This window comes from Lepisosteus platostomus, chromosome 14, assembly GCF_059453375.1.
Source record: "Lepisosteus platostomus isolate fLepPlt1 chromosome 14, fLepPlt1.hap1, whole genome shotgun sequence".
NCBI classification, from domain to species: Eukaryota; Metazoa; Chordata; class Actinopteri; order Semionotiformes; family Lepisosteidae; genus Lepisosteus; species Lepisosteus platostomus.
In genome coordinates, this window is record NC_142624.1 from 229,773 (window position 1) to 242,273 (window position 12,501).

A 12,501-nucleotide genomic window follows, 5' to 3' on the forward strand; every position below is an offset into this window, starting at 1 on the left:
GCCCACAGAACAGGGACTGCAGCTGGAGCAGTACTGTCAGACCTGGGCACTGCCAGCCCATCTGGACCCAGAATCAGGGCTGCAGCAGAGCCTGGCACAGCTGGAGCAGTACTGTCAGACCTGGGCACTGCCAGCCCATTTGGATAAGAGCAGACTCCCCCTGCACACTACTGTACACTGACACTGCACTGAGAGAGAGAAAGGGGTTAATACACACACTCCTCCTGCACACTACTGTACACTGACACTGCACTGAGAGAGAGAGGGGTTAATACACACACTCCTCCTGCACACTACTGTACACTGACACTGCACTGAGAGAGAGAGGGGTTAATACACACACTCTTCCTGCACACTACTGTACACTGACACTGCACTGAGAGAGAGAGGGGTTAATACACACACTCCTCCTGCACACTACTGTACACTGACACTGCACTGAGAAATAGGGGTTAATACACACACTCCTCCTGCACACTACTGTACACTGACACTGCACTGAGAGAGAGAGAGGGGTTAATACACACACTCCTCCTGCACACTACTGTACACTGACACTGCACTGAGAGAGAGGGGTTAATACACACACTCCTCCTGCACACTACTGTACACTGACACTGCACTGAGAGAGAGAGGGGTTAATACACACACTCCTCCTGCACACTACTGTACACTGACACTGCACTGAGAGAGAGAGGGGTTAATACACACATTCCTCCTGCACACTACTGTACACTGACACTGCACTGAGAGAGAGGGGTTAATACACACACTCCTCCTGCACACTACTGTACACTGACACTGCACTGAGAGAGAGAGGGGTTAATACACACACTCTTCATCCTTGAGTGGGCTGGACATTGTCTATGAGCCAGGCTGTTGATCAGCAGTCAAGGATGTCTGGGAGTGATAGGAGAGATCAGAGCCACTGAAAACCAGACAGAGAGAAACATTTGAGAGTCGATGAGTCCTTGAGAGTCAGTTTCAGCTGAGAGGAGCGAGAGTGCAGAGACCGGCGCCTCACCAGAACCACACCAGAACCACACCAGAACCCACAGGGACTCTCCAGCCGCCCCCGGAACCAGAGCACAGAGACCGGAGCTACACTTCACCAGAACCACACCAGAACCCACAGGGACGCGGCGAGAGCTCTCTGGAGAGTGTCCTGCTCAGAGGCCCCGGTTCGAGAGCAGGACTGTGCTGCGCAGTGTCCCCGGTTCGAGAGCAGGACTGTGCTGCGCAGTGTCCCGGATTCGAGAGCAGGACTGTGCTGCGCAGTGTCCCCGGTTCGAGAGCAGGACTGTGCTGCGCAGTGTCCCGGATTCGAGAGCAGGACTGTGCTGCGCAGTGTCCCGGGTTCGAGAGCAGGACTGTGCTGCGCAGTGTCCCGGATTCGAGAGCAGGACTGTGCTGCGCAGTGTCCTGGGTTCGAGAGCAGGACTGTGCTGCGCAGTGTCCCGGATTCGAGAGCAGGACTGTGCTGCGCAGTGTCCCCGGTTCGAGAGCAGGACTGTGCTGCGCAGTGTCCCGGATTCGAGAGCAGGACTGTGCTGCGCAGTGTCCCGGGTTCGAGAGCAGGACTGTGCTGCGCAGTGTCCCGGATTCGAGAGCAGGACTGTGCTGCGCAGTGTCCTGGGTTCGAGAGCAGGACTGTGCTGCGCAGTGTCCCGGATTTGAGAGCAGGACTGTGCTGCGCAGTGTCCCGGGTTCGAGAGCAGGACTGTGCTGCACAGTGTCCCCGGTTCGAGAGCAGGACTGTGCTGCGCAGTGTCCCCCCGGGTTCGAGAGCAGGACTGTGCTGCGCAGTGTCCCCCTGGATTCGAGAGCAGGACTGTGCTGCGCAGTGTCCCGGGTTCGAGGGTGACCAGTGCAGCAGGGATGACTGTGCTGCCCAGCCTCCTCGTGCTGCTGGCGCTGACCGTGGGCGCAGGCCTGTGCCGGGCACAGACTGGCTCCCCGATCCCGGACAGCGAGACCCCGGCGCCGGCCCAGCAGCCTGCCGGGTCCGAGCTGGCCTTCCTGCAGGCCCGGTCCGGCTCGCCGCCTCGCGCAGGGCGCCCCTACAGCCTGTCGCTGAGCCCCGACGACTACCACTACACCCCCCGCCCCCGGCACCTGCGGCCGGCCCGCCTGCTGCGCGTGCTGGGCCCATCCTTCGACCCGTTCTGGATGTCGGTGGAGCGGCCCGCGGAGCCGGACCGGCAGCGCCGCCCCCCCGCCGACGCCTCGCCCGAGCTGCGCCAGGGGGCTGCCCGGTACCGCCGCAAGCTGGAGCAGGAGGCCCACGACCTGGAGCTGGGCTGGACCGGCGCCGCCGAGCCAGACCGCTTCCGGGCCTGGCTGGTCCAGATGGCCACCTGTCGGCTCTCCCACCAGTGGGTGGACATGGGGCCTGTGTTCTGGCCGCGCTGGGTCCGGCACACGGACTGCGAGGAGCCCGGCGCCACACACAGCTGCTCCTTCCCGGCTGGCATGTCCTGCAAGCGGGCCCAGGTGACCCAGATCAAGATCCTGGCCTGGCACTGCTGGGGTGCGGGGGGCACAGGGGGTGCAGAGAGAGTAGGGGATGTGGGGGAACCAGGGGGTACAGGAGGTATAGGGGGCTCTGGGAACTCAGGGGGCTCAGGGGGTACAGGGGGCTCTGGGAACGCAGGGGGCTCAGGGGGTACAGGGGGCTCTGGGAACGCAGGGGGCTCAGGGGGTACAGGGGGCTCTGGGAACGCAGGGGGCTCAGGCAGGCAGTGTGTGTGGAGGCAGGTGCCCTACCCTGTGGTCACGGCCTGCAAGTGCTCCTGCAAGTGACCGGGAGCGGGTTCGACACACCTGGCCAGGACTGAGCTCTTGCACTCTGGGTATCAGGGTATTGGGGTTTCAATGTATAAGGGTATCAGGGTATCAGAGTATTGAAGTTTCAGAGTATAAGGGTATCAGGGTATTGGGGTTTCAGAGTATAAGGCTATCAGGGCATTGGGGTTTCAGAGTAAAAGGGAATCGGGGTATCAGAGTATTGGGGTTTCAATGTATAAGGGTATCAGGGTATTGGGGTTTCAGAGTATAAGGGTATCAGAGTATTGAGGTTTTAGAGAATAAGGGTATCAGGGCATTGGGATTTCAGAATATAAGGGTATCAGGGCATTGGGGTTTCAGAGTAAAAGGGAATCGGGGTATCAGAGTATTGGGGTTTCAATGTATAAGGGTATCAGAGTATTGAGGTTTCAGAGTATAAGGGTATCAGGGTATCAGAGTATTGGGGTTTCAGAGTATAAGGCTATCAGGGCATTGGGGTTTCAGAGTATGAGGGTGTTAGGGTATTGGGGCTTTAGGGTGTCAGGGTATGAGGGTCAGCGCGGTGGATGCTGTAGACAGCGGAGGCGGTTTGATTGGGTTTTACACGTGGATGAACCTCAGAGCAGGACAGACCGTGCAGGACCAGCGATCGGCCAGCAGGCGGAGCACTGAAGCGGTGACTGTGCTGTAGAGAGACTCCGGAATGCTTGATTTAAATAACTTGTTCATCTGTTTTCACCTTGTAAATGTTTTATAAAAATCTTTCAATAAAAATACTTACCAAAGTCTAAATCTTTCTTTAAAATACTGATATATGTTATTCATTAACATCTGTACTTTTTATACAGCGTCTCAAACTGTGTACTACCGCTTAACAAGAATTTAGCCGATGTAAATTCTCTACGAAAACAGGAAACGTCAACGCGTACTGACTGCCCCTTTAAGAAGCTAAACTGCCGCCTCGCTGGTCCCGCCCACTAGACCTCCAATTGGCTGTCAGCCTCACTCCCACCGCGACACGCCCCTCGTCGCCTTGATTGCGTCACCCTGGCTGTGTCTGTGGCACAGTAGCCATGCTGCGCTCCGCCGGCTGTAGGCTTGTTGCCCCCCTGAGGGGTAGTTTTTCCCCCTCTGTGGGGCAGACGGCACCTGCCCGCGGCTCGGCCGCACTGGCCCAGGCCACAGCGGTGCTGGAGGGCGAGCTGGAGAGTATCCGCTCCGCGGGCACCTGGAAGAGCGAGCGGGTCATCACCTCCAAGCAGGGCCCGCGCATCAGAGTGGAGGGCAGCCGGGGCGGTGAGTCAGCTGGGCGCAGGTCCGGACCGGACTGGTCTGGGATCGGGTCTGGACCGGGCTGGTCTGGTCGGGTTGGGCTGTGCAGTGTGTGTGTCACTCTGCTGAGAGCTGTTGAGTGTGTGTGTGTTGCTCTGATGTGGGCTGTGCGGCGTGTGTGTGTCGCTCTGTATTATTATATACTGTAGCTCTGTGTTATTATATAGCTCTGTGTTATTACAGAGCAGACACGCTGTCACGAGTCACTACACTCAGACAGAAGATGTCTGTACACCCACTTGCACGGATATCATTCAGCTCTGCTGCATCTCTTTCTCACACTGGCAGAGCACTGTGAGCTCACCATAAACCCCGGACTGTCCTTACAGAAAACCACTCTCCTCTCAGATCTCATTGGCTCACTCATTGTATTAACCCCTCTCTCTCTCTCAGTGCAGTGTCAGTGTACAGGAGTGTGCAGGAGGAGTGTGTGTATTAACCCCTCTCTCTCTCAGTGCAGTGTCAGTGTACAGTAGTGTGCAGGAGGAGTGTGTGTATTAACCCCTCTCTCTCTCAGTGCAGTGTCAGTGTACAGTAGTGTGCAGGAGGAGTGTGTGTATTAACCCCTCTCTCTCAGTGTACAGTATTGTGCAGGAGGAGTGTGTGTATTAACCCCTCTCTCTCTCTTAGAGATGCTGAATTTCTGTGCCAATAACTACCTGGGTCTCTCCAGTCACCCAGAAGTGATCTCAGCTGGGGTGGCAGCTCTGCAGCAGTATGGGGCCGGACTGAGCTCTGTGCGCTTCATCTGTGGAACTCAGGTGAGTGGAGCCGTGTGCCTGTCTCTCGGGGCCCCAGTGTCTCGGTCACTCGGGGGCCCCAGTGTCTCGGTCATCGGTGTCTCTGGTCACTCAGGATCTGCACAAGTCTCTGGAGAGGAAGTTGGCTCAGTTCCACGAGAGAGAGGATGCGATCCTGTACGCCAGCTGCTTCGATGCCAACGCAGGAATCTTCGAGGTACAGACACTCTCTCTCACTCTCACACTCACTCTCTCACTCTCTCTTCATACTGTCTCTCACACTCCGGAGTTTCCCTGTGTCCTGTCCTGCCTGTCAGGTCCTGCTCACTCCGGACGACGCCGTGCTGTCGGATGAGCTCAATCACGCGTCCATCATCGATGGGATTCGCCTCTGCAAGGCCCACAAGTACCGGTACCGGCACCTTGACCTCAACGACCTGGAGGACAAGCTGAAAGCTGCCCAGGTACTGATCCACATCCAGCTGTACTGCATACAGTATGGTAGTGTGTCAGTGTGCAGGAGGAGTGTGTGTATTAACCCCTCAGTGTGCAGGAGTGTGTGTATTAACCCCTCTCTCTCAGTGCAGTGTCAGTGTACAGTAGTGTGCAGGAGGAGTGTGTGTATTAACCCCTCTCTCTCTCTCAGTGCAGTGTCAGTGTACAGTAGTGTGCAGGAGGAGTGTGTGTATTAACCCCTCTCTCTCTCAGTGCAGTGTCAGTGTACAGTAGTGTGCAGGAGGAGTGTGTGTATTAACCCCTCTCTCTCTCAGTGCAGTGTCAGTGTACAGTAGTGTGCAGGAGGAGTGTGTGTATTAACCCCTCTCTCTCTCAGTGCAGTGTCAGTGTACAGTAGTGTGCAGGAGGAGTGTGTGTATTAACCCCTCTCTCTCAGTGCAGTGTCAGTGTACAGTAGTGTGCAGGAGGAGTGTGTGTATTAACCCCTCTCTCTCTCTCAGTGCAGTGTCAGTGTACAGTAGTGTGCAGGAGGAGTGTGTGTATTAACCCCCCTCTCTCTCAGTGCAGTGTCAGTGTACAGTAGTGTGCAGGAGGAGTGTGTGTATTAACCCCTCTCTCTCAGTGCAGTGTCAGTGTACAGTAGTGTGCAGGAGGAGTGTGTGTATTAACCCCTCTCTCTCTCTCAGTGCAGTGTCAGTGTACAGTAGTGTGCAGGAGGAGTGTGTGTATTAACCCCTCAGTGTCCAGGAGTGTGTACTAACCCCTCTCTCTCTGTAGAAACACAGGCTCCGGCTCATCGCCACAGATGGGGTGTTCTCAATGGACGGGGATGTGGCTCCCCTGCGGGGGGTGTGTGACCTGGCGGAGAGATATGGGGCGCTGGTCTTCATCGATGAGTGCCACGCCACCGGATTCCTGGGGCCGCGCGGACGGTGAGGGCGAGTGGGGTGTCCCCCCAGTGTCCCCCCGACGTCCCCCCGGCTGTGACCGGGCTCATGCTGTTCCCCTCCTGTCCTGCAGGGGCACCGACGAGCTGCTGGGGGTGATGGACCGAGTTCACATTGTCAACTCCACGCTGGGCAAGGCTCTTGGGGGCGCTGCTGGTGAGACCCCTCCCGCCTGCTGCATCTGTGTGAGATTAGCTGTGTAAATTTGGGAAATAATGTTTCTCTAATCCCAGAGTATCTGTCACAGTGCAGTAGGAAGTGCACCTCTGTCTCTATTCCTCCCCGCTGGCAGTGGGAGCACAGCCTGTCCTCTCTGGGCAGACAGGTCTGTCTGTGTCCAGTGTCTCTGGCCAGGCTGTGGTCACTGAGCCTGTCCTCTCTGGGCAGACAGGTCTGTCTGTGTCCAGTTTCTCTGGCCAGGCTGTGGTCACTGAGCCTGTCCTCTCTGGACAGCCAGGTCTGCCTGTGTCCAGTGTCTCTGGCCAGGCTGTGGTCACTGAGCCTGTCCTCTCTGGACAGCCAGGTCTGCCTGTGTCCAGTGTCTCTGGCCAGGCTGTGGTCACTGAGCCTGTCCTCTCTGGACAGCCAGGTCTGTCTGTGTCCAGTGTCTCTGGCCAGGCTGTGCTCAGTGACCCCGTCCTCTCTGGCCAGGCTGTGTCCAGGCTGTGCTCAGTGAGCCGGTCCTCTCTGGCCGGGCTGTGTCCAGGCTGTGCTCAGTGAGCCGGTCCTCTCTGGCCGGGCTGTGTCCAGGCTGTGCTCAGTGACCCGGTCCTCTCTGGCCAGGCTGTGTCCAGGCTGTGCTCAGTGAGCCGGTCCTCTCTGGCCAGGCTGTGTCCAGGCTGTGCTCAGTGAGCCGGTCCTCTCTGGCCGGGCTGTGTCCAGTGAGCCGGTCCTCTCTGGCCGGGCTGTGTCCAGTGAGCCGGTCCTCTCTGGCCAGGCTGTGCTCAGTGAGCCGGTCCTCTCTGGCCGGGCTGTGCTCAGTGAGCCGGTCCTCTCTGGCCGGGCTGTGCTCAGTGAGCCGGTCCTCTCTGGCCGGGCTGTGCTCAGTGAGCCGGTCCTCTCTGGCCGGGCTGTGTCCAGGCTGTGTCCAGGCTGTGCTCAGTGAGCCGGTCCTCTCTGGCCGGGCTGTGCTCAGTGAGCCGGTCCTCTCTGGCTGGGCTGTGCTCAGTGAGCCGGTCCTCTCTGGCCGGGCTGTGTCCAGGCTGTGCTCAGTGAGCCGGTCCTCTCTGGCTGGGCTGTGCTCAGTGAGCCGGTCCTCTCTGGCCAGGCTGTGTCCAGGCTGTGCTCAGTGAGCCGGTCCTCTCTGGCCGGGCTGTGTCCAGTGAGCCGGTCCTCTCTGGCCGGGCTGTGTCCAGTGAGCCGGTCCTCTCTGGCCAGGCTGTGCTCAGTGAGCCGGTCCTCTCTGGCCGGGCTGTGCTCAGTGAGCCGGTCCTCTCTGGCCGGGCTGTGCTCAGTGAGCCGGTCCTCTCTGGCCGGGCTGTGCTCAGTGAGCCGGTCCTCTCTGGCCGGGCTGTGTCCAGGCTGTGTCCAGGCTGTGCTCAGTGAGCCGGTCCTCTCTGGCCGGGCTGTGCTCAGTGAGCCGGTCCTCTCTGGCTGGGCTGTGCTCAGTGAGCCGGTCCTCTCTGGCCGGGCTGTGTCCAGGCTGTGCTCAGTGAGCCGGTCCTCTCTGGCTGGGCTGTGCTCAGTGAGCCGGTCCTCTCTGGCCGGGCTGTGTCCAGGCTGTGTCCAGTGAGCCGGTCCTCTCTGGCCAGGCTGTGTCCAGTGAGCCGGTCCTCTCTGGCCAGGCTGTGTCCAGTGAGCCGGTCCTCTCTGGCCGGGCTGTGTCCAGGCTGTGTCCAGTGAGCCGGTCCTCTCTGGCCGGGCTGTGTCCAGGCTGTGTCCAGTGAGCCGGTCCTCTCTGGCCGGGCTGTGTCCAGGCTGTGTCCAGGCTGTGCTCAGTGAGCCGGTCCTCTCTGGCCGGGCTGTGCTCAGTGAGCCGGTCCTCTCTGGCCGGGCTGTGTCCAGGCTGTGCTCAGTGAGCCGGTCCTCTCTGGCTGGGCTGTGTCCAGTGAGCCGGTCCTCTCTGGCCGGGCTGTGCTCAGTGAGCCGGTCCTCTCTGGCCGGGCTGTGCTCAGTGACCCGGTCCTCTCTGGCCGGGCTGTGTCCAGGCTGTGCTCAGTGAGCCGGTCCTCTCTGGCCGGGCTGTGCTCAGTGAGCCGGTCCTCTCTGGCCGGGCTGTGTCCAGGCTGTGTCCAGGCTGTGCTCAGTGAGCCGGTCCTCTCTGGCCGGGCTGTGCTCAGTGAGCCGGTCCTCTCTGGCTGGGCTGTGCTCAGTGAGCCGGTCCTCTCTGGCCGGGCTGTGTCCAGGCTGTGCTCAGTGAGCCGGTCCTCTCTGGCTGGGCTGTGCTCAGTGAGCCGGTCCTCTCTGGCCGGGCTGTGTCCAGTGAGCCGGTCCTCTCTGGCCAGGCTGTGTCCAGTGAGCCGGTCCTCTCTGGCCGGGCTGTGCTCAGTGAGCCGGTCCTCTCTGGCCGGGCTGTGTCCAGGCTGTGTCCAGTGACCCGGTCCTCTCTGGACAGGGGGTTATACCGTGGGCCCGCGGTCCCTAGTGGAGCTCCTGCGCCAGCGCTCCAGGCCGTACCTCTTCTCCAACACGCTGCCCCCGGCTGTGGTGGGCTGCGCCAGCAAGGCCCTGGACCTGCTCACGGCCTCCAGCCAGATCGCACAGAGCATGGCGGACAAGACCAGGAGGTCAGCAGGGGGGTCAGTGTGAGTGTGTGTGAGTGTGAGGGAGGGAGGGAGTGTGAGTGTGGGTGTCTGTGAGAGAGTGTGTGTGAGGGAGTGTGAGTGAGTGTGAGGGAGTGTGGGTGTGGGTGTCTGTGAGAGAGTGTGTGTGAGGGAGTGTGAGTGAGTGTGAGGGAGTGTGGGTGTGGGTGTCTGTGAGAGAGTGTGTGTGAGGGAGTGTATGTGAGTGTGAGTGTGTGTGAGGGAGTGTATGTGAGTGTGAGTGTGTGTGAGTGTGAGGGACAGTGTGTGAGTGTGTGTGAGGGAGTGTGAGTGTGGGTGTCTGTGAGAGAGTGTGTGTGAGGGAGTGTATGTGAGTGTGAGTGTGTGTGAGGGAGTGTATGTGAGTGTGAGTGTGTGTGAGTGTGAGGGACAGTGTGTGAGTGTGTGTGAGGGAGTGTGAGTGTGGGTGTCTGTGAGAGAGTGTGTGTGAGGGAGTGTATGTGAGTGTGAGTGTGTGTGAGGGAGTGTATGTGAGTGTGAGTGTGAGTGTGTGTGAGTGTGAGGGACAGTGTGTGAGTGTGTGTGAGGGAGTGTGAGTGTGGGTGTCTGTGAGAGAGTGTGTGTGAGGGAGTGTGAGTGAGTGTGAGTGTGTGTGAGTGTGAGGGACAGTGTGTGAGTGTGTGTGAGGGAGTGTGAGTGTGGGTGTCTGTGAGAGAGTGAGTGTGAGTGTGTGTGAGTGTGAGGGACAGAGTGTGTGAGGGAGTGTGAGTGTGGGTGTCTGTGAGAGAGTGTGTGTGAGGGAGTGTATGTGAGTGTGAGTGTGTGTGAGTGTGAGGGACAGTGTGTGAGTGTGTGTGAGTGTGAGGGACAGTGTGTGAGTGTGTGTGAGTGTGAGGGACAGTGTGTGAGTGTGTGTGTGTGTGAGGGACAGTGTGTGAGTGTCTGTGAGAGAGTGTGTGTGAGGGAGTGTATGTGAGTGTGAGTGTGTGTGTGTGTGAGGGACAGAGTGTTAACCTGCTCCTCTGTCTCAGGTTCCGGGTGGCGATGACAGAAGCGGGGTTCGCAATTTCGGGGTCAGATCATCCCATCTGCCCCGTCATGCTGGGTGATGCCCGTCTGGCCTCCCTCATGGCTGATGACCTTCTAAAGAAAGGTGGGAGCCCTGGCACCCCTGTGTCCGACTGTTCCAGCCCCTGGCACCCCTCTGTCTGACTGTTCCAGCCCCTGACACCCCTGTGTCCGACTGTTCCAGCCCCTGGCACCCCTGTGTCTGACTGTTCCAGCCCCTGACACCCCTGTGTCCGACTGTTCCAGCCCCTGACACCCCTGTGTCTGACTGTTCCAGCCCCTGACACCCCTGTGTCTGACTGTACCAGCCCCTGACACCCCTGTGTCTGACTGTACCAGCCCCTGACACCCCTCTGTCTGACTGTACCAGCCCCTGACACCCCCCTGTGACTGTACCAGCCCCTGACACCCCTCTGTCTGACTGTACCAGCCCCTGACACCCCTGTGTCCGACTGTTCCAGCCCCTGAAACCCCTCTGTCCGACTGTTCCAGCCCCTGGCACCCCTGTGTCTGACTGTACCAGCCCCTGACACCCCTGTGTCTGACTGTACCAGCCCCTGACACCCCTGTGTCTGACTGTACCAGCCCCTGACACCCCTGTGTCTGACTGTACCAGCCCCTGACACCCCTGTGTCTGACTGTTCCAGCCCCTGACCAGGTGCACAGTCACAGTCTGACTGTGCCGGCTGCCTGCGGATCAACTCCTTTCTCTCCACCAGGGATCTACGTGATCGGATTCAGCTATCCTGTGGTTCCGAAGGGGAAGGCTCGGATCCGGGTCCAGATCTCAGCGGCGCACAGTGATGATGACATCGACAGCTGCGTCGCTGCCTTTGTGGAGGTGGGGCGCAGGCATGGCGTCGTGTCCTAGCTCCGCTGGTGCGCCCCCGATCCCCGCGGAGAGCAGTCGGCGTGCGGCTGTTTGTGCATCTTTGTGGGAGCGGGGGGGTCTGTGGGCGAGCAGGGGGTCTGTGGTGGGCAGGTGGGTGGGGACACAGTTTCTGTCAATAAAAGTGTTTTGGAGAGCTGTTGTCCCTTTGCTGTCCCTGCTGTTGGAGAGAATCCGCCGTAAACCCCGGAGCGGATCAGAGCTCTGTGCGCTGTAAACCCCGGAGCGGATCAGAGCTCTGTGCGCTGTAAACCCCGGAGCGGATCAGAGCTCTGTGCGCTGTAAACCCCGGAGCGGATCAGAGCTCTCTGCGCTGTAAACCCCGGAGCGGATCAGAGCTCTGTGCGCTGTAAACCCCGGAGCGGATCAGAGCTCTGTGCGCTGTAAACCCCGGAGCGGATCAGAGCTCTCTGCGCTGTAAACCCCGGAGCGGATCAGAGCTCTGTGCGCTGTAAACCCCGGAGCGGATCAGAGCTCTGTGCGCTGTAAACCCCGGAGCGGATCAGAGCTCTGTGGTTTGTTGTGCCTTCTGGTGGTCGTTTAGGGTATTTCTCGCTATTCTGTCCCTGCTGCCTGGATGTGCCTGTCTCTGATACTGCTAAGTGCCTGCCTGTCATTAAGGTGTGCCCATTATCCCGCACAAGTATCTTTAAAAGTAGCGATCTGACCCCCAGCAGTGAGAGAGCTGAGCCGAGTCTCTCTCCTGTAGGGTGAGTAACACTTCCCTGCTGTGACCACCAGAGGGCGCCTCACTGCTAGTCTATTGATCTAGAGATGATAATAATAATAATAATAACAACCACCTTTATTTACAAAGCACCTGTCCAAGCCCAAGGACGCTGTACATAGTAATAAAGAGTCCAGTAAAAAAAAACTGAATTAAAAATAGCATACAGGTTCACACAGAATAAGGGCAGACGATTCTGAGCTCGGATCTGAAGAGGGTTAAAAAGTTCTCTTACAACCGGAGGAAGGGCTTTACCATTCCTAAGGTTTAGGAATTATAAATTGAAAAATATTTCTGTTGTAAAACGCATCAATAAAGATTACTGTAATATCCTTTACACGGAGGGTTGTGGGTTTTAGAACAGACGGCCCGGCCGGTTTCAGCGACACCCTGGGTCGGATTAATTAAAACCGGGGTAAGAGCTATTGCACAGGCGGACCGGATGGACTCCGCTCACGTGCGCCCCCTCTTCCGGGCCTTGTGACGCCTACAGTGAGCGCGGGGCGTTGTGGGATATGCGCGCTTCCGGCGTGACGTCAGACGTCCGTGTTTTTATTTAAATACAAAAGGAAAACACAACGGGTATAAACATACAAATATCTAATGTCTCAACATGGCACAACAAGGTAGCAACGAGTGAATGAAACGGGGAAAAACACTGTTCCCAGTACAGAGGTCATGTGGTGTTAGGGGTTACATTAAATACGTTTATATGCCAAGAGCCTTTTGTAGACCAACTCACCAGGCTTATTTTGTAATATTTTCAGTGACTTAGAGTATAGCGTGAATGAGATAGAAAATTCTCTAAAGCTTATAGGATTCTTTTTTACTCTACACGAGTGTATGTAAACTT

General features: G+C 58.1%; 2 protein-coding genes and 1 long non-coding RNA gene across 3 annotated transcripts in view; 2 read left to right on the forward strand and 1 right to left on the reverse strand.

The window, feature by feature from the left end:
- LOC148648484 (uncharacterized) overlaps positions 1-12,501 on the reverse strand; it is a 91,063-nt gene that overhangs the window by 76,553 nt on the left and 2,009 nt on the right. The gene's annotated exons all lie outside the window — the stretch shown is intronic.
- LOC148648495 (uncharacterized) lies at positions 1,725-3,572 on the forward strand. Its single transcript, XM_088605080.1, has one exon. It carries the CDS (start codon positions 1,879-1,881, stop codon positions 2,800-2,802), a length of 924 nt encoding a protein of 307 aa, XP_088461206.1. The 5' UTR covers positions 1,725-1,878; the 3' UTR covers positions 2,803-3,572.
- On the forward strand, positions 3,817-11,057 carry gcat (glycine C-acetyltransferase). The gene is made up of 9 exons (XM_088607025.1): positions 3,817-4,083; positions 4,750-4,880; positions 4,975-5,076; positions 5,177-5,323; positions 6,093-6,247; positions 6,336-6,418; positions 8,817-8,988; positions 9,996-10,117; positions 10,752-11,057. The coding sequence occupies exons 1-9, from the start codon at positions 3,861-3,863 to the stop codon at positions 10,901-10,903; spliced, it is 1,287 nt and encodes a 428-aa protein (XP_088463151.1). The 5' UTR covers positions 3,817-3,860; the 3' UTR covers positions 10,904-11,057.

Bases quoted from the DNA above. Each gene is read 5' to 3' on its own strand.
- LOC148648495 (XM_088605080.1), top strand. From the start codon at position 1,879: ATGACTGTGCTGCCCAGCCTCCTCGTGCTGCTGGCGCTGACCGTGGGC.
- gcat (XM_088607025.1), top strand. From the start codon at position 3,861: ATGCTGCGCTCCGCCGGCTGTAGGCTTGTTGCCCCCCTGAGGGGTAGT. The intron at 6,248-6,335 runs GTGAGGGCGAGT...CCTGTCCTGCAG, and splicing joins TTCCTGGGGCCGCGCGGACG to GGGCACCGACGAGCTGCTGG. The intron at 10,118-10,751 runs GTGGGAGCCCTG...TCTCTCCACCAG, and splicing joins TGATGACCTTCTAAAGAAAG to GGATCTACGTGATCGGATTC.